General features: G+C 35.7%; 1 protein-coding gene across 3 annotated transcripts in view; it reads right to left on the bottom strand.

Moving 5' to 3' along the window:
- Window positions 1-25,123, bottom strand: part of ATP8B1 (ATPase phospholipid transporting 8B1) — a 95,447-nt gene that overhangs the window by 51,722 nt on the left and 18,602 nt on the right. For 2 of the 3 annotated variants that reach the window (XM_026715318.2, XM_087927444.1), the window contains exon 2: window positions 4,212-4,403. In XM_026715318.2, the coding sequence (XP_026571103.1) occupies window positions 4,212-4,389 (178 nt within the window). In that variant the 5' untranslated portion in view covers window positions 4,390-4,403. Of the gene's footprint in view, window positions 1-4,211; window positions 4,404-19,479; window positions 19,605-25,123 lie in introns of those variants that run through there. The other variant, XM_087927443.1, reaches the window with a different exon arrangement.

Raw genomic sequence — 25,123 nt, 5'->3', positions numbered from 1 at the left:
ACCTGTTAAGTTTATTACTGGGCACCTAATTGATCTACTTAAATAACTATCCCATATTGCCAGAAATATTGAAAACACATTCTATTTTTAGTGCTATTTTTTTCTGCAAGGTAGGAACATTGAAAAAAACCAAGATGGAACAAATACCCTGGCATCAATGACTCCTTCAGAAACTCTTCCAAATTGTGTGTGTGTGTGTGTGTGTGTGTGTGTGTGTGTGTGTACGCCTATATTTGTTGGATATGGCCAATAAAATAAAATTATCTTGAACTACTCTACCTAACTCACCCTTAGCATGCTTAATACTTCAATCAGTTCCAAACTATTTTTATTAAGTATTCCTTGACTTACGTCCACATTTGGAACTACTATTGCTAAGCAAGGTAGTTCTAAAGTGAGTCACGCCCAATTTTACAACATTTTTTCAATGGTTATTAAGCAAATTACTGGAGTTAAAATATGAATATTAATGTATATTAATGATCTATAAAATATAATTGAATTATGAGAAGGATTGTAAGGAGATTAATATCAGTTTCTAGGATGAATTTGAATTGATTAATTATTTTCTTTTTTTAATTGAAATTTAAGGGGGAAGTACCTTGAGGAATCTGATTGAAAAGGGATTTATATTATAATATAGGTGATCGTTATAATTGTTTTAAGGGGATAATTTAAAAGTTGAATGTTTAATGGGATTTGAAAGGGAAATAATCTTAAAATATGAAGGTGACACACTCTAAATGGTAATTAATAGGGAACCCTTGCTTTGTAATACTTGAAATGTCGAGTAATTGTGTTTTTTTTGGGGGGGGAATGATGATATAAGAATATGTAGTGAAATTGTAAACAGGACAGATAAAGGTATAAGTATAATGACCATGAAGATACAGACATTTTGAAAAGAAAATGAAATAGATCTGGAAATGAAAGGGAAAACTATAAAACAAGCCCGAGGGAGGTATTTGAAATAAATAGAGAATATATAAAGTAGTGATAAGATAAGAAATGGAATATGAAAGATTAATATGTAACTGAAATTACATCTGTATGGAGATGTGAAAACCTGGAACCATGCTGTTCACTAAAAAAAAGATGTTTTTTTTTCTTTTTGTTTTGTGAAATCCCAAATAAAATTGTTTTTTTAAAAAAAAGCAAATTACTGAAGTTGCTAAATGAATCACATGGTTATTAAGCGAATCCGGGTTCCCCATTGACTTTCCTTGTCAAAAGCTGGCTGGAAAGATCGCAAATGGTAATCACATGACCCCCAAGATGCTGCAACCAACATAAATACATGCTGCTTTCCAAGTATCCAAATTTTGCTCCAATGGTCATAGGGATTCTATGATAGTTGTAAGTGCGAGGCCAGTCGTAAGTCACGTTTTTCTTTTTTTTAATAAAGTTTCATTTGGGTTTTCACACACACAAAATACAAGTAAAACATCTTTTTTGAAAATAGCATGGTCATGAAAATAGCATTACACTTCTTTATATAGACACAAACTCAATTTCATGCTCATTTTTGTGTTCTATTCCATATCTTATTACTATTTTGCATTTTCTATATAGTTTTTCCCCTCTTTTACTTTTCTCAACTTTATTTTGATTATCTCATCTCAATTCAAATCATTATGTTTATACTTTTGTCTGTCCTGTTTCAATTTCATATTATCTTTTCTCATTAAACAAATTTTCTCCTGTAGTTATTAATTGGAGTATGACACCTTTATATCTTTTAATTTTATCCATTCAACTCTTATTTAAACTTCAATGTATACAATGTTATAACATTCAATATAATACATAATACATAACTTCCAATCGAATTCTGCTTGGTACATTCTTAAAATACACACTATATTCTTTTAAAAAAAGGATTATAAATATATGTACTTAAAACCCTCATTCCATTCCAATTCAGTTCTATCATTAATATTCATTAAAGTCTTAACATCTTTAACATTTCTTTTCAATTAAATATCATACATCCTTGGGAACACATATAATCTTTCCATAATTAATTTTTCCCCTATTTCTCTTCACTTATGTTTTATAAATCATTAAATATTTCTTTTATTACATTTATTTATTAACAAACATTTCACTAAATTACAATAACTATTTTATCCATCATTTTGATCATACATTGTTTCATATTTTCTGAAATTATTTCTATTTCTAATATAACAATACTATCTTATGTACCTTTGCAGAATCCTTTTTTCAATTAGATTTTCACCCATTATCTCTAAATAGGCCCTGTATCTTGTTTCTGTCCTTTATAACTTCTTTTCCTTTCTTTCTTCCCTCTCTTCTTTTCCTCCCCTTTTTACCCCCTTGTCTCTAATTCTCTCTTCTGCATTTCCCTCTTCTGTTCCTTTCTAATTTTATACTTATTTTTCAAACTATTCTTTTTTGGAGTTGTTTTTCCAAATCTTAAACTTTTCATTCTCTTTCCCCCTTTTCCTTTTTTTCCCCACATAAAATTACTTGTCCATTAAAGATGGCTTCTTCTTTGTCCCAGTCTTCTTGTTTTGCAGGCATTTCTTGTTGTTTCTCATAGTTCCAAATCTCCATTTCTAAGAATTGAAATCCAAAGCCAAAAGAACCTCTCCCTTCCTGTGCATCTTCTTTGTACTTTTTAAGTTCCGTTTTCAGTTCTTCTAAAAGTGGTACCATTTTAAACACTTTTAAACAACCACCTGATTGATTTTAGTCATTCAAATGCAGTAACCAAAAATCCAGAAGTCACCAAGTAATCCAAATACTCCAGAGCTGTTTCTTCTTACTTCTTTTTTCACTTTCTCTTCCTGAGGTTTTACTATTTTGTTGCCATGTTTCAGTTAAAATGTATCTTTTAGAAGCCTTGTTGAGATTTTACTGTAAGTTCTTTTTAATTCCAGGCAGTCTCCTCCCTTCCAGATCCTGCCCTTTTATTCTTTTTCTCTCCTTTCCTGTTTTCAAAAGCTTTTAAATATCCAGAAATCTTTATTATCCCTTTGACATTTTATTTTCAGCTTAAATGCCTATTGATGTCAAAGTGGATTTTTTTTTCAATTTCTTGCTTAAGTCTCTTAGCTGTCAGTATAAGGAAAGGAAGAGGAGAGGGGAAAAAAAACAAATCCTTTCCCTTTTCTCTCTCCTTCACTGCTTGAAAATCTTCTTTGGGAACAGTGTTATTTTTTCTTTATAGTTTAAATTCCAGGGTACCTTATTTATTGCTTTTGCTGTTTGACCCAGTCAACCAAAACTTTCTCTTCTTATCTTCCTCCTGCACATTCTTTTCCGGTAGAGTTCTTCTTTGGGGTGGCCATTTCTGACCACCGCTGCAACTGCCTTCAGGAAAGGGAGTAATGGCCAGCTGAGGAGGAGAAATGTGGCTCTCCTCAACCCTGCAGGCAGTCTCCCCACCTCTTCACCACCTCTATGGGGTGGCTAACCCTGAAACCAGCCAGCTCGGGGCGCTCCAGTGGCAAGCATGGATCGAAACCGTGCAGAGTCGTGGTTTCGGTCTGTTGCCAAAGAAGCTCAAACCAGAAGTCTAAGTCACGTTTTTCAATGCAGTTATAACTAAGAATGGTCATTAAATGGTTGTAAGTCGAGGACTATACTTTCTGTAGAATCTGTCCAGCTCACCTGTCCTTGTACTCTTTTGCAAACAGTAAAAAAAATAGAAATAGAATGCGTTTTCAATATTTCTGGAAATACAGGGTAATTATTTAAGTAGTTCAATTAGTTGCCCAGAAACATATAAAGAACAGTTACTGGAATTGGCTAAGTCTAGTTTAATGAAAAGAAGGATTAGGGGTGACATGATAGCAGTGTTCCAACATCTAAGGGGCTGCCACAAGGAAGAGGGGCTCAACCTATTCCCTGAAGCACCTGAGGGCAGGACAAGAAGCAATGGGTGGAAACTAATCAAGGAGACAAGCATCTTATAGCTAAGGTGAAATTTCATGACAGAACAGTTAATCAATGGAACAATCTGCCTCCAGAAGTTGTAAATGCCCCAATACTGGAAGTTTTTAAGAAGAGATTGAACAGTCATTTACCTGAAATGGTATAGCGTTTCCTGCCTGAGTAAGGAGTTGGACTAGAAGACCTTCAAGGTCCCATTCCAACTCTGTTATTCTACTCTATTATAAGAGGAGGGGAGAAATCCTTCAAAATAATCACTAGTCTTTGGTAATAATTTCTTGCATTCTCACCTTTTCGAAGCGTCTCTCGAGTTGCTTCCACTTCTCTGTTAATATAGTTCTGTTCTGGCTCAACGTCAGGTTGAGTGTCCAGGTCGTCTTCCGTCTCATCATCGCTATATGGGACCTCCTCATCATTGGGCTGAGAGTCTTCCTCAAAGGTCGTTTCAGAGTCTCTTTCTATATTCATCCTGCCAACAAATCCTGAAAAACGAAAGTAAAAATAGATCTGTATCAACCTGCCATGGAATTCCCTCTTGCCATTTTTCATCACAGCAAATTTGACCAGCTAAAACAAATTTACCCAAACTGTGGTTTAAAAAAGAACCTGTGCATGGAATCCTTTCCCTTATCATTCAGGGCAAAGCCTCTGCAGCTAATAAATAAATATCAAATAAATATCCACCTACCTTTTTATGATGAAGTTAAATCTTATTATTTTGTAGCTAAATCCCATGTCAACGTATGAGTTAGTTCATTAATTTTAATTAAACTAAAATACAAGGAAATCTGACTTTGAACTCCAACCGGTCATGCTTTGAGATGCTATTTCTCTTTCAAACTTAGCAACAATTTATATATGGAAAATCATCCTATGGATCAACTAAGTGGGATAGTAAAGTAAATTCAGTTGTGAAAATGTCTTATAAAGGAACTAAGCCTTGAAGCACTACAATTCTAGTGCACTGCAGGAAAATAAACAAAAATCATAATTTAAAAAAAACTAGAGATAAAGGGCAAAACTATAGAACTGGGATCTTTCTCAGGACAAGCATTGTTTTTCTAACATTTAGCCTTATTCTAGCTAGGCAGTGGAGACCATGGTTGCTAGCAAATAGGTCTGGACATAGAGAAAGTTAGACCTTGGGAAATTCTAACAGGCGGAGGGTTACATTTTTACAAAGAGGACCTCAAGGGATCCGACTGAGGGAGACAGGACAGGCCAACAGGTCAGCGTCCATCAAATGACTCAAAATGTATCATAATTAGAGACAGAGAAGTTCAGCCTCCCGGAAATGCTGGGACAAAACCAGTTTGCATATCAATAATTAACAGGATAGCTCTAGAAATGTCTATATGCAAAAAAAGTGTGGATGCTCTTGAATTGATAAATTGAAATATTAATTATGCATGCCCACTTTATAAAACATGATCAATTGTAGTAATAAAAGTGGGGAATAACAAAAGAGGTTGCAGAACCCAAGATAAATAATTTAAGGATCTTAAAAATTCAATTAATGTGGCTGTGCTGTACCATTTCCTCTTTACTCCATCTCTACTAATGTTATGTATCATCATATAAAATATATACAATTAATTAAAGCTAAATAAGATTTAAACTTTGTCATGGCCTCTTTGGCATACTTCCCAAAGATCAAGTCAGCTCTGACCAGGCCCACAGATTTGGTTTAACCAGAAACTGTTAAAACTTACTTTAATTAAATCTTATTCTGTAATGTAACCTTCTTCAGACATGGGCTTTACAATTATTTGAGGCTACAATTCTCATCGGTCTGACTGATTATGTTGGCTGGAACTGATAGCAGTTGTAATTTGAAGCACCTAAAGAACATTATGTTGATAAATATGGCTATGATATGTTGATCAACAATTAGAACAAATGTTTGGCATTTGAATCATGGAAACTCTATATGGATGACTGAGAATCTTCATCAACAGAACAAATAAGAGCACGGATTTCCTTCTGTGTAAATATTTTATACCAGTTATTCTCAAACTGTTATCCATGGACCCTGGGAGCCCCCCCACAATATTGTCACTGGGAGGGGGGGGTGAAGGCTTGAAAAAAATGTTATGATTTCAATCTTGAGTTAAGTCTTGGGGGTCCTAGACTATGATCTATAGCCACAAAAGATATTTAAAGGGAGTCTGGGGTAAAGAAAAGTTTGAGAACTACTGCTATATGCAATAATCATTTCATCCTTACACCAAAATATTTTAACTTATGGAGGCAATATTAAACCAGCATGGTATAGTGGGCTAGGACTGGGGAGGCCCAGATTCAAATTTACCTCCACCCATGGAAACTCAATGGGCGAATGTGCTTCAGGGATTGGCTAATTCACAGGGTGGTTCTTGTGAAGAAAATTAGAAAAAGAACTACATACTATATGCCTCTGTAATGGAATCTAATCTGGATTCCCAGGAGCACATTCCAAATAACAAGAGACAGCAGAGTTTAGATAGTTTGGTTGGGAGAAGATGGCTTTTCCCTAATAGTTTCCAGAGGATACTACATTTTATGGTGCAAATAGCCTGCTTAAGTTTGGCAGGTGAGGAACAATAAAGGAAATTGCTTAGAGAATCTCAAAAAGTCTTTGCTGGTTTTTGGAATCTGGCAGCCACGATGAGTTTGTGAGAGAAAGAGGAGTCGTCAATCATCAAGCAAAAAAAAACAAAACACAAGCTGAACCTCTTTAGAAACTTGTACATAGAATGAAAGAGAAAGCAAATGAATCTTGGGTGTTTGTGTGCAACTGCGTTTGTGCATGCATGTGTATAAAATATTGCAAGGTAGAAAACTTGGGAGGAAAGCAAACAGGTTTAGAAGAGACCAGAGCTCTTGTTTCAGTATGATAATAATTATATCTATCATAAAAGTTAATATTGTTACTGGTATTTGTACTCCCCTCCATCCAGGATCTCAAAGGGTCTGTGCAGAATTTCATTCCAATGTGATTCTTGCATCATGATAAGTTGGATGAGTAAGTGCGATTGCCCCAGTTAACCAAATGAGCTTTATGAATGCTCAGGTACAGGCAGCAGTAAGAGAGGGATAGAATCAAGATTATGTAAAGTGTTAGTGCCACTTATAATGCCTTGGTAAGGCCACACTTGGAATATTGCATCTAGCTTTGGTTGCCACGATATAAAAAAGATGTTGAGACTCTAGAAAGAAGCGCAGAGAAGAGTAACAAGGATGATTAGGGGATGGCAGACTAAAATATATGAAAAACAGTTGCAGGAATTGGGTATGTCTAGTTTAAATAAAAGAAAGATTAGTGGGTGACATGATAGCAGTGTTCCAATATCTCAGGGGCTGCCTCAAAGAAGAGGGACCTATGCCTCAAAGTATCTGAAGGCAGGACAAGGAGCAATGGATGGAAACTAATCAAGGAGAGAAGCAACCTAGAAAAAAGGAGAAATTTCATGACAGTGAGAACAACTGAATCAGTGTAAAAACTTGCTTCCAGATATTGTGGGTTTTAAGAAGAAATTGGACAATTATTTGTCCAGAATGATATAGGTTCTCCTACTAGTGCAAGGGGTTGGACTAAAAGACCTTCAAGGTCCCTTCCAACTCATTTATTCTGTTAATCTACATCTTCCTAATCCTAGTCCAATGCTCTTAACCCTATATTGTCCACTTTGGCTGAAAATGTTTAACATTTTTCAATTCTACCTCAGAAATGCAAAGGACAATGTACAACTAGAAGCATATTCATCTGTGCAGAAGAAAGAAAGAAAGAAAGAAAGAAAGAAAGAAAGAAAGAAAGAAAGAAAGAAAGAAAGAAAGAAAGAAAGAAAGAAAGAAAGAAAGAAAGAAAGAAAGAAAGATATATTATCAGGAAAGAGCGCAAAGTTGAAATCTTGAGCTCAACTCTTATCAACTTCATGGGCCCATTCATTCAGCCCACTTGGCAACAATAGGGAAATGATTTTGCCATTTTCTTTCTCAAGAATGTTTTTCAATTTCAGTCTACAATTTACTGTCAAGGATTTCTTGGAGACTTCCATCCAAGGAGTAACCAGACTTATTCTTGCTCTCATCTTTTTTTTTTTTTTTTGATCAGCTGAATTTGCTCGTAGAGAAAAATGATTTACCATAGTTTAAAATAGAAATATTGCTTGTCTCTGTAGGCTGGCTGTAGTGGGGTACTGGCGCATGGAGGTTGCCATTTGGTAATTGAGAGGGCCATTTTCCTAGGTTCCACCAGATATATTTCCTTCATAATTGGGAACCTCAACATTCTGCCTTCCTACTCCAGGGGACCAGGTAGACATATGTCCAAGTTCCCAACTCCATATCCTAACTGTAAATTCTACAAGACACAGCTTCAATATACCTAAAAAGTACCAGGTTCATAAAGGCTGGTTGAATATCTGGATAATACTTGGCACTTTCAATTTTATTTGAAATGCTGGCAAACATTTTGTTTAATTCTAGGTATCACACACACAAAAGAAAAGACAGTAGATGTGTTGAAAAAGAACTTTGCACACCCCTTAATCTATAGTAAGAGACATCTGTATCACAGTTCAGGTCTTCTTTTTCTATTCTTTTACATGACTTTAATCAAGGTTTCATGTCTCTATATTTTATAAACTCCACCCTATGAAGGTGCTTTCTTTCTATCTGAACTCAAATAATACCGATAGACTTCTATACCTACGTTTTCTGCAAACACTGGTTGACTTATATTGTAGGGAGTGGCATAGTTAATGCCTAACAGGGTTATTTAAAAAGGAAAGAAAAACACCCCCACCTAGCCAACTATTTTGCAATTCTTTGCACTGGGTGTTAGATGTTCTCAAAGAAAAGAAATTTATGACCTTGAGTGCTTCCTCATGAAGATACTGAAAAGATGACAATTAATTCAATTCTGCAAACTGTCTTACACACCCACACACAACCAGATCCTCCTTTTCCATTAAATTTTGACACCTTTGTAAAAAACAACAACAAGCAATTGGCATGCACGTTGGCAGTCCTTTTTAATGTTTAGTATAAAACTGCATACTTTTAGAAAGAGAAAAATTGTCTTCATTTTCCTCCCACTAATGTTTCACATAACAAATAAAGACACTATAAAAAAACATTGCCTCTGGAAAAGTTTATGTTAACTAGTTTCCTTCTTTCCTCAGTAGGGCAATGCTTGTGGAGTAAAGGTAGTCTTTGATTTACAACCACAATTGAGCCCAAATTTTCCATTGCTAAGTAAGACCGTTGTTAAATGAGTTTTGCCTCATTTTATGATCTTTCTTGAGATAGTTGTTAAGTGGATCATTGCAGTTGTTAAGTGATTCTGGCTTCCCTGTTGAGTTTGCTTGTCAGAAGGTCGCCAAAGCTGATTATATGATCCTAGGACACCGCAACCGTCATAAGTACATGCCAGTTGCCAAGCCTCCTAATTTTGATCATGTAACCATGAGGATGCTACAATGGTTGTTAAGAGAGAAAAACTGACAGGAGTCATTTTTTTCAGTGCCACTGTAACTACTAATGGTCACTAAAAGAATGGTTGTAAATTGAGGGCCACCTGTATATAGTACGCCAGTGACTCTGGATCCAAATTCTTGATATCTCTCAGCAGGTTTAGCAGAGAGCCCTATCTAAAATCCAGGGGAGTTATTGCAGGATATGTCGTATCCAACTAGATACAGCAATGATATTAGATAACACAAGGCAGGGGCCCATAATCTAAATAGCAATAATCCAGAATCAGAGTTTCTTCACTTTCGTAATTATTCAATATTATGGGAAAGGCTACTCTATAGTATAAGAGTAAGCTGTCTGTAATTGGCACGAAATTACTTGTGTAAAAGGCATTTTGCTTTCTTGCAGGATAAGTTAAGCAGCTTTTTTTTTAAAAAAAGAGAACTGTTGTAATTTATTTTGTTTTTTAAAAGGGTGTAGCAAAAACAAAGTTCCGTTCTGTGTCTGAAAAGCAAACTGTACACAGAATACAGAACTCTAAATTTGAATTCAATAATCTCATTCCCAATGATGTTTCTCCCCATTCTAAACCTTACAGTGGAAATATCCATAAAAAAAGAAACAAAACATTATGGTATTTAATGCTACAGATATGAATCCCACCATCTGACCAGAACAAGCAGCTTCTTCTTTCCCGAAGCTTTGCAATTACTTCAAATTGGTGCACAAATAAAGCATCAACAACGAATATCCATTAGATTAATTTATAGGTAGGAAAACCGTCATTGCAGATGATTTAGGAGTGAAGTTCAGCTTGTATGCATGGGTGTACATTAGAACATGTAGAACCTCACTGGTTTGTCGGGAAGCAGAAAATAAATAACTCATAGCAATTATACTTTTAGAATGCACAATTAATTATGCTGCTATGCCTTTAAGAACATAGTAAGGGGAACAGGATTTTTTTCTATATTTATTAGATTATTGTATTTCTATACTTTAACAAAGATGATAACATTTGTCCTCAGGTGCAACTATTGCTTTATATTCAACCATTCCTTTTGGAAATGAAAATTAAACGCTTTTTTACACTGGATGCATGCAGGTTGGCTACAATTATGACAATTCAGAAGTAATACCAAGAGATTTTCATTGACAAACAGCAAATTGACTTTGTACGGCTATAGATTTGTCTAGTTTCCTTTTAAAATACTTTTAAATGATGTCCTTAATCTCTGGAATATGTTTCTGGACTTTTTCCTTGAAACTGAAAAAAAAATTAAACTTTGATTTTAGGTTTTGATGACTGGAATAATTTTGTTGTTATAGAAATGGCTTGAAATGTTGTGAAATGCAAAGCAAAAGGTTGAAGTTATATACTTTTTAATTTTACCGCACTGAAAAAAGACAGACGTGATCACTTTTTGTTTTTTTCTCTCTGCACTTCCCTTTTCCTTTTTTTTAGTTTTCTAACTTTTTTTCTGAACTGTATTTTATAAACTTAATAAAAAAATGATGTCCTTAAACTCAGCAGTCAGTAGTCGACTCCCCAGTTTGAATATGCAAAATTATCCTTTTGCGGGAAAAAAAAGTCCTTTAATCAATCATGAACCTCCCTGCATTTAGTTCCATCAAATTATAACCTTGTGAAAGAGGAAGAAAAGGCTTTTGTCTACTTTTTCCCTACAAGTGATCCTTCCTCTAAGCAACCTCTAAGCAATTAATTGCTTCATTCCCAACTCCACCATATCCTGCAGATCACCTCTTCAATTTGCATAGATATTATACAGAGTAAACCATTTAGAGCTCTGAACATCAAACACCAGAGGAATAGGTGAAAAGGTAAGCAATGAAAGTGTCTTCAAAGTTTAATAAAAGAGTGTTTGCTGAAGGAACAGCAATCATACTTCCCAGAGTTCAAACACAAATAGCTGTTACACATCCTTTTTAACACCTGTGGGTATGTAGGAGCCATATAGTTTAAGACGTCCAAGCAAAGCACATTTAAAACAATTTTTTTAATCATTCAGATATTCACCAGTGAAGGCAAATATATACTTGTCCCAGGACAATGTTGCAGGATCCAGTGATGAGAGAGAAGGTCCCTGAGGATTGGGAAACAAAGGTCCAAAAGCTCAGAAGACTAAATCTCCTACCCCGGTGACCGACCCAGATTGGATCCTGCATTCAGATATTTGGAACTTTTTGTGATATGATGCACTCTGTTTTCTAGGATTGTCCATTAAATAGTGCTTGAGTTCTTACAACCGTATGCATTTAACCAACTTAGTAATTCCTAATTTTCTGCTGTGGGTCATATGTCCTGTTACTTTTACCCATAGCCATTTGGCATGGTTATTTTAATTGAAGGATTGCACAGCAAAATTAGGAAAAATAGCAATTGACATATATGGCTGATATATGTGACTAAGAAATAGCACATTTTTTCTAACAAGGAACCCAAATAGCCACACAAATTTGCTGTATTAAGCTTGCTTATGCTTCAGCTGTTCAGGAAAAGAAAATCTTTTTGAGTTCCTATGCTGAGAAAAGTCTTGCTGATAATTATTTCACATTTTGCAAATAATGAGAGTAGGTGTAATATAAAGTATTGATTTTAATTGAGGAAATATGAATACAGAATGCAAACAAAAGAGCAAAGGTCATACTGAGACACTCAAAGCTACTAAGGAAATTTCAGGAAAGTATATTTCAGTTTTCAGACTTTGCACTTCATAGATTTGCTGGCATCCTGGCACAAAGTTAACATCTTTTGTTTCTTATCAAGTCTTTCATAACAGCACTACTTCAAAGGGAAACAGTAAAAAAGAAATCTATAAAACTAAACTTTGCGGTAATATGCAAGAAAATAGAACATGGAATTGGAAGTTATTCTTAATTCCAAGGCTACATGTTTGATTAATTGATCGATCAATTATGTGCCATAAAATTGGCATCAACTCTTAGTAAATGAATAGATTTTTCTCTATGAAGGTCTGATATATCACATTAAGAGACTACAAAAGAAAACCAATTATCTGTAAGACAACCATTCCATAATGTCTATTATTATTATCTTGTATTCTGTCCTGGATTGAATGGACCTATTTTATTTATCTGTTAACGTTTAAAATTTCAATTTTTCTCCAGAATCTCAGTATGGTCTCCATAGTATTTCCTTCATTTTATTCTTATCTATTTATTTTACATATTTAAGAAACGCCCATTATCTTTCCAATAGGGACTTCGGGTGGCGTGCAATAAAATATTAAAACTTAAAAACAGTGCATAAAATTTAAAGGATGCAAGGAATGTTAAAAAATTTATTAAAAGGCAGTAGGGGAGGATTTTTAGGTCAGTGGTGGGATTCAAAAAATTTTACTATCGATTCTGTGGGCATGGCTTGGTGGGCGTGGCAGGGGAAGGATACTGTACTATACTGCCAATCAGCTGGGACTCGGGAGGCAGAGAATAGAGGGGGCGGGGCCAGTCAGAGGTAGTATTTGCTGGTTCTCTGAACTACTCAAAATTTCTACTACCGGTTCTCCAGAACTGGTCAGAACCTGCTGAATACCACCTCTGTTTTAGATAGCAGAGCTATGTTTTTATGCCTTTAAGCAAGGCCTGAAGACTGGGTGTCCACCTCACCTCCGGAGTAGGGAAAAGTGTTCCACAGTACAGAGGTAACAGCAGAGAAAGCTATTTTCCTAGACCCTGCTTCTCAGAATTCTTTAGCTGGTGACATCCACAACATACCTTCCCTGCCTGATCAGGTTCTGTCAGTAACCCTACAAGACAGGTCAAGTTGAAGAAATGATTGTCCACAATTCACCAATTACTTTCAGGGCTGAGCAAAATCTTGAATCTAGTTTTCCCTGGTCTAATAATACTTGAGCCATCATACCACACTGCCTTTCACAGTGTCCCTGGGGCTGAGTAAATATTTACTCTGGCTTGTCCACCAAACCAAGGAAATTAACGAAGAAATTGTTTTAGTGGAGGTACAAAAAACAGTTCCATTTTTGTTTCATACTAAAAAGGATAAGCAAAACTTGGACAGCCCCCGAGCAATAGGTTTGACATTTTTATCTATTATTTTTAGATTTGAACCTGTTTTTTTTTAAAAAACAAACAAACAGAAAATTGCACTGCCGTGTACAAAACGTTGCTGTTAAATATCAGTATTAAAATACTGGAAGTGAAGAGCTGCAAAAATCAGGGTAGTTTAATATTGTTAGCTATATGTATAATAATTTTGCATATACAGCAGTAAAATGCTCTACCCACAAAACAAGTCAGAGAAATATTTAGCATAACAATGCCAGGACATAATAAAAAAAATTCTACCAAATATTAAGAGAAACAAAGGGATGGAGTTTGTGCAATATGAGTGGTCAATCTTTGAGGAGGGATGTAACCCTCACTCATTGAGAATTGGATCCAAGAATTAACACTAGGATTAGTAATGGTGGCCTGACTAGAAACTAGAATAGAGGTAGAACTAAGAAATAGGGGAATATTAGCAGGTATAATTTTTATATAATAGAATATATGTAATAATTAGATGGAAAGACTAGAGGTTGAAAGATGGCATTACTATGTATGCTTAATAATATCATTGGCATTAAAATGGAATATTCAAATAATGAATAACTACTCTAAAACAAACGTATCAATATTAGAATTATATAACTTTGATTAATGTTGTTGCTGTTGTTGTTATTATTATTATTGTTTGTATCAAAATGAATTATACCCAGAGGCCACACTGTTCATGTATCAATATTGATGTATATTCAAAAATAAAAATCTAATAAAACTGTAAAAAAAAAGAGAGAGAGAGAATTGGACTCAGGAATTGGACCCAAGAGTAGCAAGAAATGAGGCAACTGAACCTCTGACAGTGAATGGTTTGGTAAAGACTGGATGACTGGATTCCTACTGCTGATTTGGTCTGCATGTATGTGAAAATATATGCATTGGCGGGCACTCAACAATTGGTGCAGCTTGTCCAATCTATGTACTACAGGCAGTAGCTTACAACCATTGGCTTACAACCATTCATTTAGTGACCTTTCAAAGTTACAACGGCCCTGATAAAAAGTGACATGATTATTTTTCACACTTATGGTCACTGCAGCATCTGTGTAGTCATGTGATCAAAATTTGGATGCTTGGCAACTAACTGGCAGGCAATAATGATGGTTGCAGTGTCCCAGAATCACGTGATAAACCGTTTGCAACCTTCTGACAAGCGAAGTCAACGGAGAAGCCAAATTCACTTAACTGTGTTCTTCACTTAACAACTGTGGCAAGAGAGGTTGTAAAATGAAATAAAACTCACTTAACGATCTTCCTTAGCAACAGAAATTTTGGGCTCAGCTATGGTCGTAAGTCAAGGATTACCTGTATGTGACCGCTCTTTTTCGAAAGTTATTTTTGTTGTTCTTGTACCACAGAAGAAAGAATTATTCTGACTTGTTGCTTGGAGCTAACAAGATCCCTGCTCTACCTGTTTTTTCAGATTTTTTTTTAAAGCAAAAATAAAAATATGAAAAGTAGCAAAATAAAAAAACAGCCTCAAGCTTAATTTATTTCTAACAAAGCTCTCGAGGCCTTAGAAATAGCCTTAGAAAACACAAGGGTATTATTTGTTTTCTTATATACAGTTGTTTTGTAATTGAGTACATTCAGTCATTTGTGAAGTTATAAAACCAATAACATGCTCACCCATCCAAAAAGATTGGAGGAATTCCTGATTACTTCAATGAAATAGATGAATAAATTTGCAAAGCCATATCAATAAAATCTTCTATCACAACAGCACTTTCGGATTTAGCTCTGATTGTATGCTAAGTCCCAGGACACAAGATCTGTAATTATTTTGCATAAATATAAGTCTTGACCAGTGAAGTATTACATTAAATCAGCCTTCTTCATCCTCAAGAGGAACAAATACAGATATGGGAATAACATGTATTGATGTTCAATCAACACATCATAAAGAAATCAGACTGGGAAAGGATAAACTTGAGAAATACATTTACCATTGCCTCTTTGAAATCCACAAGCCATTTCTTGCATAAAACAAAATGATAGGGGGGAAAAGTTAAACTAAACATATAGAGTAAACATATGCTATTCCTGGGCCAAAACATTTAATATTGCCACCTTTTCATCCAAAGTTGAAACAATTTGAGTCCTTTGGATCCCTTGTGGTAGTTAAAATTAATCCAACTCTTTGAATATATCCATAAATTATTGCAAATTCCAACCTGGTTAATTTGATTTCTGAATAAATTAATTTTCCCACAATAGGCCAAATGCCAAAATAATTAAACGGGCTGAGATTGCCCTATGGCCTATGTACTAAATCCATCCACCCAGAGAAAAATACACAAATGTAAAATCAGTCCAATTTAGCAATGGCTGATCTCTTTTCAGCTAAGCTTGTCTGATCTGATTTTAATTGATCTGGTTAAGCGTGTGCAAATTTGGCTATTGTGCTCCAGTTTCAAAAAGTCTGCACGGTCCCTATAAAGAAAGACTACTTAATCCATATCAAGTAGGATTTTTTTATATATATACATATATAAAGCACCATATGAGAAAACTCTGAAGTCACCTCCAAGGATTTAGCACCTGGTCAAGCAGACTGCAGTCAAATTAGTGAGTCTTCCCCAATATGATAGAATAGATTTCTATTTAAAATATATAATCTACAGATATAATTGAAGATTTATGCAAACTGTAGGGAGATCGAGGCTGTGCATGCTTCAGAAATGAATGAGAAAACAGATGTGATTTGGATTATTTGGGAAAGTGAACACAGGTTTTCTTTAAAGCAGCCCAGTTTTATGAATTTAAGAAAAAAAGAGACTTGGCTATTTTAAGGAGATGGCTACTCTCAAGCTGAGACTCAGATCATGAAGCAAGGATCCAACCACCAAGTTCACGAAAGCAATGAAGCAGTGCTACTTCTGAGATAAGCACCAGACCCCAGATAAAGACTGAAGTAATGGTCCTCTGAGAAATATGATCTATTTGCTCTCCTGTATCTCAAGTACTGATCTACTCAAAAGTATGTAGAGATTCTCAGTCATCCAGGTCACGGTCGTCCCAAAAGTGCTTTTTTCAGGCGGCAACTGGACCTTGTTTTTTCTTTGAGATGTTTTGCTTCTCACCCAAAAAACTTCTTCTGCTCTGATAGGATAGTGGGGAATGGAATGAATTATATATAATACTCCTTGTAGACAGCTGGTCATTGGCATCCTTTTAGAGGGTCTTTGAAGCACTTGGAGGTTTATTTGTGTCCTCAGGGTCACCTAAGTACTGCTCCTGGTTCCTGTAGTCTGCAGTTTTTCTCTGGAAACACATTCCTACTCCCACACCATTCAAAGAGTGTTCATCCCAAATTGCATAGCTAAACGTCTGTAGAGATTCTCAGTTATCCAGGTCATGGTTGTCCCAAAGGTGCTTTTTTCAGGGGGAAACTGGACTTTCTTGTTTTTTTCTTTGAAGATGTTTCACTTCTCATCCAAGAAGAACAGCTGAAGAAGCTTCTTGGATGAAAAGTGAAACATTTTCAAAGAAAAAACAAAAAAAGTCCAGTTGCCTCCAGAAAAAAGCACATTTGGGACATACTAATCTACTTCTTCTCTACTGAGAATTTCATCCATTCATCTATCCACTCATCCTTAGTCAAGGATGTACTCCATGTGATTGAACAAAATCCAGGAAATGAACCTGGCCTGGGTTCATTCAAGCACTGGAAGCATTATGACGATGGGGTTCTTTAAAACCAAAGTTCTACCATGACTCCCTGGATAGGTTGTACTATCTGAATTTTGGCAACGGTTCTTGCCTATCCCTTGCGAGACAGACTGGAACCTTGTGCCTTGAACTTTGGAGAAGATCTTGCCTATTGATTACTCTATTTCCTGCTGTTTTTTTAAAAAACCATGAATGGTACTATGACACTTTTTACCCTATCTTTATCTTATCTCTTAGTTTTTAAATGTTATTAGATTAGGATAATTCCTATAACTGATTATGCTGCAAAATGGAAAGGACTTTAATCCCTAGCATTTAGCTCAGGCAAGCTGCTAAAATGCCATGTTAACTTCATTATCTCTGTGGCACATTGTTCTTTAACCTCTCCCTTCGCCATACAAACCAATTCCTGCATGGTGTAAAACATGGAGCATCCCTACCATTTACACAACACTAAGAAATATAAACAAACACACACAGAAAGACACAAACACACACTCTGCAGATTATTGTTATACAGAAGCAAAGAGAAAAGGGTTTTTCATTTTTAAAATAAATGTAACAGTTCCAATTATTATTCCAATTATTTACCAGTAACACTTGACATGGAGAAGCAGCTCCAAACCAAAAATGAACTCTTCTCTTCATCAATCCTTGTAATGCCAGTACACAACATTGCCTTGAGCTAAGCTGCTATTTCAGAAACTGGGAATGTTGTGGTGTTCAGTGTCTTACAATCTATGTTCCATATTTTTATGGTCTATTTTAGACCATAGAGCCGTGGTAGTGCAGTGGTTAGAGTGCAGTATTGCAGGCTACTTCTGCTGCCTGCCGGCTGCCTGCAATTTGGCTGTTCGAATTCCAACCAGGCTCAAGGTTGACTCAGACTCCATCCTCCCGAGATCGGTAAAATGAGGACCCAGATTATTGGGGGCAATATGCTGACTCTGTAAAACTGCTTAGAGAGGGCTGTATAGCACTGTGAAGCCGTATATAAGTCAAAGTGCTATTGTTATTGCTATTTTTTCATGTGTGCTACAACACCTAGCAATCCCACAGCTGCATTTCAATTTCTTTGCAAGTTGCCATGTCATGCCATAGGGCGAAAACAGAGAAGTGAGAAAACAGGGTACATTGGATTACTTGCCGTAATTGCTGAAAACACTTCCCAAGTATGAAAGAATAACTTCTGCTATTGTTATCATGGCTTTTCTCCAAACAATACCAAAAAATCCCAGTGGGAAAGCATAACACACCACCTACATATCAACAGATCAAAAAGAGATTTATTGTGATCCTTTATTCTACCAGAATCCTCATCAGAAATACCCTAAGATAACACAGCTATACTTTCGGGATGCAACTAGGTAATTAATTGCCTTCTCTCTTTATACAGCCAACAATCAACCACAAAATTTCCCAGAAATAATGAGTTAACCCACTGAGTGTACAACAGTTTGTATATACAGTACTCAAAAATGAAAAGGAAAAAGTGTTTTTTAAAGTATTCTAAACTCCTAATTCTAGATTCTTCTGTTACAGCATACTGTGCGTTCAGAAGGAAAGATCACATGCCCAGGACTGCAGAAAGCTTGAAAATCTAGTCTGTGACTATTTAAAAGACATATAAACACGTTTTCAGCTTGGAGGCACTGACTGCTTGTAAAAGTATTTGGCCAGAAGAGCAAATAAGATGAGACCAAGAGGTCTGTTGAGTGACGGGATGGGATTAAAAAAATACACTATTCTCTATTACTGTTAAATGGATTAGATATTTTCAGTTTTGAGATTATGCTATTAAACATCTATTTTTATCTTATGGGCACTCACAGCAGCATCTCAACAATATTTCAAGTAAGGCAACTTGAATAGCAAAGCAATATGAGGTTCTGCCAAGTACATGCCTGATAATATTCACTCTACCTGGAATCAAGACACACCTAATTTAACGTTGGCAAGCATGCATCCTGTCAGTTAAATTTATAGCTATTTATTCAGGCTTCCCTATAGGAACCTGGAACCTTCTGGCTACATTTGGTAACGTGGAATGTTGATTTTAGACTGACTCTATTCAATCAGAATATAAAACTTGACAAAAGACACGGACAGAAAAGAGAATGCAACTAGTTCAAACCTGTTTAATCCCCCTATTTTTCTTTACTATACTAAATGTTCTTCCCTATACTAATTTAACATTGACTTATTTAAAATAAATATGAACCTGCCCTTCCACTGTAATATATTTGCGAGAATTTGAAATATAGCAGCTTAAAACAAAGCATCATGGAACAATATGTCATAGATGAAAATCAGCATCAAATCCCCTACCTGTACCCATTAGCCCGAATGGGTCATGCTGTTGCTGAAGCCACAGTCCGGGAAAATAAAATCTCCACCACTTGTTGCCCAAATAATAGAAGTTTCACTAGTAAGCTTACCTCTGTGAAGCAGCTGCCCAGCCACCAACTAAGGCAATGCTGCCAACTACACACATTGCTTGTCTTTTTCTAATATCTATCACGTGCCAAAGTAGTCAGAAGAACAAGCCTTCAGACTCATGTGTCAGCAACACATAAATCTTGTGTTATTATTGTTCTGGTACTAGCATGAGTATGGGAAGTTAAGTGACAACAACTCATTCTGTTCGGTGTCCTGTAAATCACAGGTAGTAATGTCTGTGATTCTAAAACAGCTCCTGACATAATGGTTTTTAAAACATGGACCATGTCACCAGTATCTCAGGTAACTGGTTGCTGAGAAATAAGATCTTTCTCTACAGGGGCACCAAATATGTTTATTTGTTATTTATTGATTTGATTTGTCAATCGCTTACAAGATAATAGGTATAGGTATAAACATGAGTAAGAATACAGGAAATAGATATGAATAAATGGGGACATTAGGACAGGGATGGTAGGCACAATTGTGTGCTTATGCACGTCCCTTACAGACCTCTTAGGAATGGGGTGAGGTCAACAGTGGATAGTTTAAGGTTAAAGGAGTGGGGATTAGAGGATGTGACCACTCTGTTGCTGAAGTCGTACTTTCTACAATTAAATTTGGAGTGGTTTACATTGAGTTTGTATCTGTTGTGTGCTCTTGTATTGTTGCAATTGAAGGTGAAGTAGTCCTTGACTGGTAGGACATTGTAGCAGATAATTTTGTATACTATGTCTAACCATAGGTGGCGTAGTTCAAGGTTGTCCAAGCCCAAAATTTCAATAATAAAAATGTTCATAGACAACCTTCCAAGATAGAGATTTAGCCAATTTAACTCCAACCAAATTGCTAGACATCCAACAAGTATATCCAGGTTCATTTCAGAGAATATCTGAATTATCATGGTGGGACTCATTCTGCTCAGTTCTGTTATATAAATAAGCAATAAATAAATGCAACCTCATTATGAAAGAACACATAAATATCATTGTTGAATTTATGATAACTACATGGACTGGTGCATATTGATCTGTCTGTACTATTAACTCGTAATTCTTTGCAATCTCTTTGATCCCAACCATCCATTTATCCATTGTCTTCTCCTGCTTCCCTCAATCTTAAAGGGCGTAATCATTCTTTTAGTTATTTAGCTGTTTCTAAGCACATGCATAATATATTGAGTTTCTTCTTCCTGATCAGTATATTTGTACAGCAATTTGGATATAAAGGGGAAAGGATGATACAGAGGACACCCAAAGCAAATGAAATCCCTAGTGAAGATGCTATGATTGATAAGATTTTTCAATGCACCGAAATGGATAGGTTGACACTAGAATTGAAGGAACAAGATAAATCAGAATTCTATAAAGTATGGAATAAATTCTATTATTAGAGCGACATGAAGGGGAGTTCACAAAATTGAAATAAGAATTTAAGATGAAATAGGAAAGAGGTGAGAGACCTCATACCTGAGGAATAAGAAAAAGAAATAAAAAGGTACAAAGCTTAAATGTATGTATGTATATATATATGTGTGTGTGTGTGTGTGTGTGTGTGTGTGTGTGTACATTAATGTTTATATATTTTGAATCTTTCTAAATGTAAAATGCTTTGACTGAAATGTGCATCAAAGAAGACCACCACGTTCAATATTTTTAATGTTTATACTCAATTTTTTTTTAAAGTTTCTTTTTTATAATGGTGCATGACCCCAAGAAGAACCACAGATTCTTTGAGAGTTTTCTATAAGTGCTACATTTTTTTAAATAAGTCCTTTGAATCTGGATCACTGTACAGATTTACTGTGAAGATAAAATCTGCCCTTTTGGACTGGACTCCTAACTCATTTAGGCCAGCCATTGTTCTCACAGTGGACAGCCAACTGCATAAGGAAGCAAAATCATCTGCCATGAAATGATCTATAATATATCAACACTCAAGAGAATTGTTAAGTCTTTATTTTGTTGTGTATTGATTCAGTTTTTGATTCCATGGAACTTTCAAAGACATCAGCAAATCTGTAACAGTAAAGGCTCTCTATTTATTCTGATACTCTTTTAGTAATTCAACTTCCAGAGCTGTATATTATATACTAGTGACAAGATAACTTCTGGAAAGAGCAATGCTTTTGTATTGCCTTTTTCTTTTATGATTTTGTGTAAACTGGTCATTTTCTTCCACCCTAGGATTAATCTCTATTATTTTTCAACATGCTTTTTGTCTTTTATTCTTCATTCCAAGGAAGCAAAATTACAGATATCTACTCCTTTCACTGCTTCACCACCAATTCTAAGTTCACACCAACAGATAAGAAAAATCTCATCCAAACACAGCATAAAGAACTTTGACACAGAATAAAACCAAACCACAACCATCACAGCTTCAAAAATGTCGAAAATTACCTGTGCAATTTCTAATAGGCCATGCAATCTGAACCTTGTTACACTTAGTGCTAGTTTTCCAACAATTACAGTAGAGAAAGATTTTTTTTCCTATCGTGCTTCCTCCTTTCATGTTTCTTACAACTGGAATGGTGAAATTTCCATATAGACTTCTGCATTGTTAGAATTCTGCAATTACTTCTAGCAGTGTAGATATAGAGCAAGAATGAGCAAAGCTAATAGATTAGGGACCCATAATTTAACAGAACCAGCAAAGAATCTTGGGATATCATAAAGAAGAGTATATTTAGTACAAGTAGTCCTCAACATGTGACCATAATTGAGCCCAAATTTCTGTTGCTAAGTGAAACATTTGTTAAATGACCTTTCTTGCCACAGTCGTTACATAAATCACTACAGTTGTTCAGTTAGTAAAATGGTTGTTATGTGAATCTGGCTTCCCCATTGACTTTGTTTATCAGGTGGTTGCAAAAGGGGATCATGTGACTTCAAGACACTGCAACCCTAATGAGTCAGTTGCCAAGCTTCTGAATTTTGATCATGGGAACATGGGAACGGTGCAATGGTTGTAAGTGTGAAAAACGGTCATAAGCCACTTTTTTTTTTAGTGCTGCTGTAACTTTAAATGATCACTAAAAGGCCTGTTGTAAGTTGAGGACTACCTATATGAAAGTTTATGAAATACTAAACTAATGTAGGGTTTAAATTGGGAAAGGGCAGAGTTGAGAAAGTGAGGAGAAAATCTGAGGTCCCTTCACATATTGTTCTTCCAATGTGATGAATGCCATCATTTGCCAGCAATGTCCTTCTAGATTCTACATAGGATAAACGGGACAAACTTTACACCAAAGAATTAATGGACCAGAAATTAATTTTACAATAGACCTCAAAACAGGAGAAAAGTAATATTATAATATTTCAAACTCCCGGGCTACTGTACTGCATATTTCAAACTGACCATTTTGGTAAAAATGAAACTTTAACAGAACAGCTGAGTGAAAGAACTCACACACATCAAAAGATCTCAACAAACAGAGCAGGTTTTTAACACATTACAATTGTTAATTTGTAGCAATGGGTTTCTAACACATTACAATTGCTAACTGATAAAGTACTTGTAATCTGTTTCACATCTGCGAATCTAACCTGTTTCCTTTTCTTCCACCTTTTCCCAATTCAAATCCACATCAGTTTTTACTCAGTCTATGCATCTGGTGAAGTGAACTGTAGCTCCTGAAAGCTTATGGCTTTTAATAAAATTCCTTAGACAGAAAAGGTACATCAGATTTCATCTGAATTTAAGTCACTAAAGTGTTCTGAAAGATAGTCAGGTGAGGGAGATTTGGCCAGAGAAGACAAGGAAATGGATAGAAAATATACGACAACCAATGCAAATATTGCATACATGTCATTTCAGAAACATTACAAAAGGCTATGTTGAATTCAAAAATTTTATGGCAAGCTATAAAAACCACCAGTTTAACAGAACACCAGACAAAATTTGCTGTATTGTCTAACAGCAGCATCTCTCGTGCAAGATTCCTCCCTTCTGTGTAACACTTAGCCATATGCACACATATGCAAATGAATACATTCCATTTATGTCCCTATAATCATATGGCACACTTTTCTCAAAACACTGGAAGTACATTTTCTGTTATATAATGTTCAACAATCATATTTGGCTTCAAAGGACTCACTGTACAGATACATTCATGGGGGAGGAGGCTACATAAAGGCAGAGTATAGCTCATTATTTGAAATGTGTCACGAAAAGTGTGTCTAGAAAATGTGAAAGCTGTTCACTGCTAGAGAATGAACATTTGTGTGTTTTTTTTTAAAAGGAATCTGAGCAATTTGAACTGTCATAAGTATCACGTGGAAACAGATGTGCTTGGGTAAAAGCCAGGTAAGTTGACAGACAGCACTTAGAACTGGTTGTACATTTACACCATGTATAGTAAATTGTTGCAAACTGTCCCTTATACCTGAAATTCAGAACTTCTGGGAGGGAATGAGTAGGAAGTAGATGCTTCAAATAAAATTATGTTCTTTAAAAACATACATCCAGAATGTCCTGAAGGTGCTTTTTCAAAAGTCAACCAGACTTCCTTCATTTTTTCTTGAAGAGGTTTTTCCTTCTCTGAAGAAACGATGAAGCTTCTTGGATGAGAAGTGAAACATCTTCAAGGAAAAACAAAGAAAGTCCGGTTTCCTTTTGAAAAAGAGCCTTAGGGAGAACCATGACCTGGATGACTGGGAATCCCGATAAATTGCATTCAGAAGAAGCAATGATGCAAATTCAGAAATTCGGGAGCAGCAAGTGTCAGGAAGAATGAATGCATGTATGTGCATACACACACACACACACACACACACACACACACACACACACACACGCACACACGCACGAAGGTAATCCATTCAAAGAGACCTCAAGCCCTGCTGATAATACATTTAGATCAATCATAAATATTTACAGATCTTTAATACAACAGACTCCGCAACATGGGACTTTCCATGAAATTTGTATCATTTCTTTCTACTTTTGTACTTCCCTCTTTCAAGGACATGCAAATGAGGGCAGGGCACCTGACTTGTGACTGCTGGAGAAAGCACTCCCAACTATGTCTTTTCTCAAACTTATTTAAGTCATATCTACCAAATTTTCCTCTCCTTCACAAGTGTTCAGAAGTGCAGAAATCCTGTTTTCCTCTTAAGGTTGTGCTCACACCGCACAACACACAGTAAGTCAAAGCAGTAGCATTATCATTCATCAGGGTTATGCATTTATTTTATTAATGCAAACTTAAATGTGACTCCAACAGGGTTCTGACCAACTTATTAGAATAATAAAAATAAAAGAGAAAACAATTGAAACAAAACCTGAAGTCTCCTAAATCCTAATAAGTTTCCTAGTCATTAAAACACCAAGGGAAACAGTTCCAATAGCACTTATCATGCCCGCTAGGAGAAGACTTACTATAGCATCAAAAGAACTAGATAAAATTTTTTGATGGAGCAGTTAAGTTTTGACGGCTCCTTTATGACTGGAATGTAATCGAACTGTAGATCCAGATTTGCCATAAGTTCTTAAAGAATAAAAGAGGGGGGTTTTATAGTCTACTCAT

The sequence above is a fragment of the Pseudonaja textilis genome, chromosome 2, assembly GCF_049901715.1.
Source record: "Pseudonaja textilis isolate UNSWEBS1 chromosome 2, rPseTex1.2, whole genome shotgun sequence".
In the NCBI taxonomy this organism is placed as follows: Eukaryota; Metazoa; Chordata; class Lepidosauria; order Squamata; family Elapidae; genus Pseudonaja; species Pseudonaja textilis.
The sequence above is the reverse complement of the archived record's forward strand: the minus strand, read 5'-3'. Positions and strand labels throughout refer to the sequence as shown.